This window comes from Protopterus annectens, chromosome 3.part1 (assembly GCF_019279795.1).
Source record: "Protopterus annectens isolate FY-2018-M chromosome 3.part1, PAN1.0, whole genome shotgun sequence".
NCBI lineage: Eukaryota > Metazoa > Chordata > Ceratodontiformes > Protopteridae > Protopterus > Protopterus annectens.
In genome coordinates, this window is record NC_056732.1 from 1,769,538,756 (window position 1) to 1,769,544,755 (window position 6,000).

Below are 6,000 nucleotides of genomic sequence, written 5' to 3' on the forward strand. Positions count from 1 at the left end.
TGAATCTAGAATTAGACAAGGCACTAGTCCTAACAAGATACACCCATGTCTCACTCAGACAGAATACATACCTATAGATAACAGGGAAGACCACCAATTCACCTGCAGCACAGGAGGAAACCTATAACAGGAAAAAGTGACCTGCATATAGGGAGAATATGCAGATTCCACAGAATGGAAATTATCCAAGAACCAAAGTGGGAAATCAACTTACTTTTTGTCAGCAATGCTAAATACTCAGTGGCTGTGCCACCCGGAATGACATATACTGATTTATGTAAGTCCTACAACACTGAAACATAAAATTATCATGTAGCATGCACATAAAGGGAATGTCCCATTTAAAGTTCAACGTATGTGTCAACATGCAACCATGATACCACTGATAGTTTTGAGTCAGTGTTATTGTATTAAACAGTTCACTGAAAAATGACTTAATTGTGACCTTTGTTGAACAAGAGGCACAATTATACAGCCCAAAAATGTGATAAAATTGTTGCATATTGTCTTAGTAAAATGAAATAAACAGGCAACAGTGATTTGTCTTGTACACAATATGCAGGTCCTATGATGATGACAATTGTTATTTTTTTTAATTAATTTATTTATTGTATAATTTTAACCAAGATTACAATAAGTTGTTTGATACCACCTTTGATCAGATTGTATTTACTTGTTCGTGGATGCTTTGTGATATGTGTTCTCATGCTGTAGCTAAGTATACAGGAACATATTTTAATATTCTGAGATTACTCAGAGACTGTCATCTTAGAAAAAGCGTGAGGCATGTTTTATTACCTTTTATTGTCACTGCTCTTCTACTGAGATGTAGTAACATTGGAATGAGACTAATAAATTAAGGAGTATGTGAAGCAAAGCCCTCAGATATGAGGTGCATTCCACATTCACTAGAGCTCAATTTTATTTGCTGTTTGTGTGTGTTTGCAAGAAACTGTTTTCTCTTTTAAACAGAAATGATTACAAGATTTCTCTACTTAACAGAATACTTTTCTGCAGCAAAGGTTGACTAGGTTCGTTTCAAGGTGTAACATTTCAAGGAATCCTAGAAGACTTTATCCACAATATACCAGCTTCTTTCTATGTAATGAATAACATATGTCTTGGAAAATATGTTCTTATTACTGTTACAAATTATCATGTCCCATACATGCTGTAAAGTATTACTGGAATATGCTATTACCTATAAAGTGTTTTACCAATTCATGCTATGTTCTTATCTTTCTGGAGATAAATTTACATAAAGACACTTTTAGTGCATGATACAGTCATACTACATATTTAATAAACAACGGGTAAAAATTGAATTTTTCAAATAAACATGTATTTTGATTAGCATCTTGAGATTATACATCTAAAATTGTTAGAAGTATCCTACAATCATCACCTTATTTAATGATTTTTTTTTCAGGAGCCAGCGACTGCATGAAGTGCCCTGAACATCTTTGGTCTGATGACAAAAGACAAAAGTGCATTCCCAAAGTTATTGAGTTCCTTTCCACTGCTGACTTTCTGGGCTCATTGTTAACTGGATTATCAATGGCGTTTTCTCTAATTACGTTGTCTGTCCTTTGCGTCTTCATTAAGTCCCGAGACACTCCGATTGTCAGAGCCAACAACCGAGAGCTTAGTTACCTGCTACTCATTGCTCTCGCGATGTGCTTTATGTGCGCCTTACTTTTTATTGGGCGTCCTGTGAAAATCACTTGCCTAATGCGTCAGGTTGCTTTTGGTCTTCTGTTTTGCATTTGTGTCTCTTCAGTCCTTGCCAAGACTCTTATTGTGGTTGTTGCATTTAATGCCACAAAGCCTTCAAGCCGTCTGAAGAAGTGGGTGGGATCAAGGTGGCTACCTATTAATATTGTTCTTTGGGGTTCACTAGGTCAGGTTTCCATATGTATATTTTGGCTATGCACTGACATTCCATTTCCACAAAACAACCTCAAAACTGAAACAGGAAAAATAATAATTGAGTGCAATGAAGGTTCAGCTTCCATGTTCTACTGCATGTTGGGTTACATGGGACTCTTAGCTGTCATTTGTTTTATAGTTGCTTTCTTAGCAAGAAATCTGCCTGACAGGTTTAATGAAACTAAATTCATTACATTCAGTATGCTTGTATTCATCAGTGTCTGGTTGTCATTTATCCCAGCTTATCTCAGCACCAAAGGAAAGGGAATGGTTGCTGTTGAGATCTTTGCCATTTTAGCATCTGGTGCTGGATTACTAGCTTGTATATGTATCCCTAAATGTTATATTATTTTGCTTAGACCAGACATGAACACAAGACAAAAGGTGTCTGGAAAAAGGGGAGCATTTTTTAAATAAATAATTAATAATTATGCTGTTTTGTAGTTGCAGAAAGAAAACCAAATGTGTATATTATATGCAGCATGCACTGGGTATATCAAGTTAGGTCCAGTGCAACCCAAATGATTGATATGGGTTATAAGCAGAGCTGTGCTGCACAACTGGAGTGTTCTACTATGAAAATGTTTATTTCTCTGGAATCATTAAATATGGTATGCTATTTGTCCTGGTATTGTCTGTTGCATCTTTTAGAAATACACCAATGACATTTTTTTGCCAGGGTAACATTTATTTATTATTTAAGTAAGCAAAGCTGATGAAGTCAAAATGTAATTTTTCTGCTATATATTTTTCTTACAATGTTTAACCTATTTCAGGTAAGTAATGACATGTATTTTCATTTATTAAAAAAGTAAAATATTTATAAATTATAGTTCTCAAAGAACTTGTGATATAAATGGAAAAACACAGCAATTTATATAAAATTCCATTAGAAGTTATGTTACCACTCCTCATTTCTTAATACACTGGAAAATATTAGAATACAACCTGACACCCTAATAATGGGTGATTTCAACTACCCTATCATTAACTGGGAAAACTACTCATGTACCAACTCTTGTGCTCAACGTTTTCTGGAATTCATAAATTCCAATGCCATGGATCAACTTATCCACACCCCCACCAGGGGCAGTAATATCCTAGACCTGGTTATTACCAACATGGGCAACCGGTGCTCCACACCAGAGGTCAATTGCTCATTGGTCAGATCCGACCATAAGCTAATCACCCCAGACATCCACATCCCTCCCCTACCCCCAATTAGGGAAACCACAGTAAAAAATTTCTCCAAAGCCAACTTCACGCTTCTTAAGACAGAAGTGGCAAACTTCACGACACCCATGCTGACGGACAATAGAGGTATGACTGCTGAATCCTACACAAATGCACTTTATAAGCACTTACATGAGTGCATGGATCGTGCAATCCCTAACAGAACCAAGATGCTATCCTCCAAAAAAAGGAAGCCAATCTGGTGGTCCCCTGCCATAAACAAACTCTACAACAGAAGAAAGAAACTGTTGCAAAAAAGAGTAAAATCCCATGATTGGAGAAACTCCCTGGTCAGCTTCAGTAAGAAGCTGAGATCCCTCATAAAGTCCTCCAAAGCTAGTTATGAATACAAAATCGCCACTGACTGTAAAGACAACCACAAAGCATTCTATAGCTATGTCGAGAATCTCAATGGCAACACTCAGATCTGCTCTGAGTTACAGCACAATGGCACTAAATATACAGAACCAACGGATAGTGCCAACATCCTGGCAGATAGGTTCAGTGCTAACTTTACTCCTCTGTCATCCCCTAAAGCACCCATCTCTATACCAGAAGAATGCAAAGTTCTTGTAATCACAGCTGCACAGGTAAAAAACACACTATCCAAAGCCAAGAACACAGCATCCATGGGACCTGACAACATCCCAGGCTGTGTTCTACATGAACTACAGAACGAACTGGCACCCCACCTAAGTACCATGTTCAATCATAGCCTCACCTCAGGCTGTGTGCCCACTGAATGGCGCACAGCAACAGTTATCCCACTCCACAAAGGGGGAGCCACCACAGACCCCGGAAACTACCGCCCCATTAGCCTAACAAGCCTGGTCTGCAAGGCTATGGAGCGTATCATCATGGAACTTATAAACAATGACATTGGTAATCTCCAAACACAGGACCCCACCCAGTTCGGGTTTGTAAAAGGCAGATCACGTCTCCTAAACCTGATAGACTTCTTTGAAGCAGTCAACAAAGCCGTAGATGAGGGTAAGGTGGTTCACACAGCCTATCTAGATCTCGCCAAGGCTTTTGACACCATCCCCCACTCTGGAATTATAGATAAACTAACTAAACTAGGTAAAAATCCCTATGTCACAAGAGGGGTTGCCAACTGGCTCACTGACAGAACCCACACTGTGAAAGTAGCAGACTCCAAATCCAGCTTCAGACCAGTGACAACTGGAGTACCACAGATTTCAGTCCTGGGTCCTCTCCTGTTTGGTATCTACTTCTCTGAAGTACAGGCCAGCAGAGAAGGTCTTTGGCTAATGAAGTTCGCAGATGACTGCAAACTAGGAGCCATAATCAAAACTCCAAAAGATGTGGACATCCTACAAAAGGGCCTTGCTGAGACAGATGCCTGGTGTCAAAGCCATGGCCTCAAGCTCAATGCCAAAAAGTGCATTGTCATTCCTTTTGGTAAAAACTCAGTACCCATGAACTACCACATAGGTGGTAGTCTACTTAACACTGAACGTGTGATAAGAGACCTTGGGACACAGGTGGACAGTAGTCTCTCCTTTGATAATCACATTGCCACAGTAGTCAGGAAATCCTTCTATGTGGCACACCTCATCAGAAAAGGTTTCTCATCCAGGAAAAAAGAGGTCATTGTTCCCCTCTACTCGTCACTCATTAGACCCATTATAGAGTACATTGTCCCTTTTGGTATGTACCTCACAAGACATCTACAACAACTGGAAATGCCACAGAAATACCTCACAAGGAGGATTACCGGCCTCAAAGAGATGCCCTATGCAGACCGTCTCAAAAAACTGCAGCTTTACTCTGTTGCATATCGCCTACTCAGAGGCGATCTCTGCCTAACACACAAAGCTATGTCAAACGCAGAGCTTTTAGACATGCTGCACTTAAAGAAATCCCAATCCCTACGAGCTACACGCTCTAGGGATCTAAACCTCGTCACCACAATAAACAGAACATGCTGGAGGGATAGATTCCTGTCCCAGAGACTTCCCATACTCTGGAACAAACTACCTATCTATATCAAACAGTTCCTCATTAGCACTGTTCAAGAAAAATCTTGATGATTGGATGGGAGATAGGAAATTCACCCCGGGTATCACTTCTGTGGCTCTGCTCGACAGTGGCACATGAAAATAATTTTCTTGGGTGGCGAAAGCCAGGGTACCTAGGGCTTATATAGGCCCTCGGGCCAATAGCTTAGTACCTACCTATGAACCTATGAACAATGTGTTACATGGGCTTGTACCTGTCACCCCTGGGCTTTCGGATATTGACAAAGGCTCTTGCTACCCCCATAGTGCCTTTTTTAGGCAAGGCTCAAAAGGCAAACCCACCTTCATAGGTATCACAAGGGATAAGAAACTAAGAGTAATGCTACTCAATGCCAGAAGTCTAAACCTCAAGATGCATGCACTCGAAACTCTCCTTAGCATGGAAAACATCGATATCTGTGCAGTAACAGAAACCTGGTTCAGGGCTCCTGAGAGCACCCCAGCACTACCAGGTTATACCTCATACCATGCTTTTCGGCCCCAAAACTTGGACCGAACCACAAAAGGAGAGGGAGTATTGATATTCATCAAAGATACCCACACCTCCAGGTTGGTGGCAAAGCACGAAGCATCAGAGACTATCCATGTGCAACTAACAGTGGGTAAAGCTGCCTTCCAGTTTATAGCCTGCTACAGACCACCCTCCCAAACCCAGGAACCCCACTCGGCCTTCCTGAGAACACTGGAAAATATGAAGGTCTCTCCAAATACCATTATATTGGGCAACTTCAACTACCCAAACATAGACTGGGAGCATTACTCTAGCTCCAACACCCTAGCCCAAAGGTTCCTAGAA

General features: G+C 40.4%; 1 protein-coding gene across 1 annotated transcript in view; it reads left to right on the forward strand.

Moving 5' to 3' along the window:
* Positions 1-2,346, forward strand: part of LOC122797856 (vomeronasal type-2 receptor 26-like) — a 112,957-nt gene extending 110,611 nt beyond the window's left edge. Inside the window, exon 3 of the mRNA XM_044066378.1 lies at positions 1,430-2,346. Coding sequence (XP_043922313.1) covers positions 1,430-2,346 — 917 coding nt within the window. The remainder of the gene's footprint in view (positions 1-1,429) is intronic.
* Positions 2,347-6,000: the final 3,654 nt, after the last annotated feature.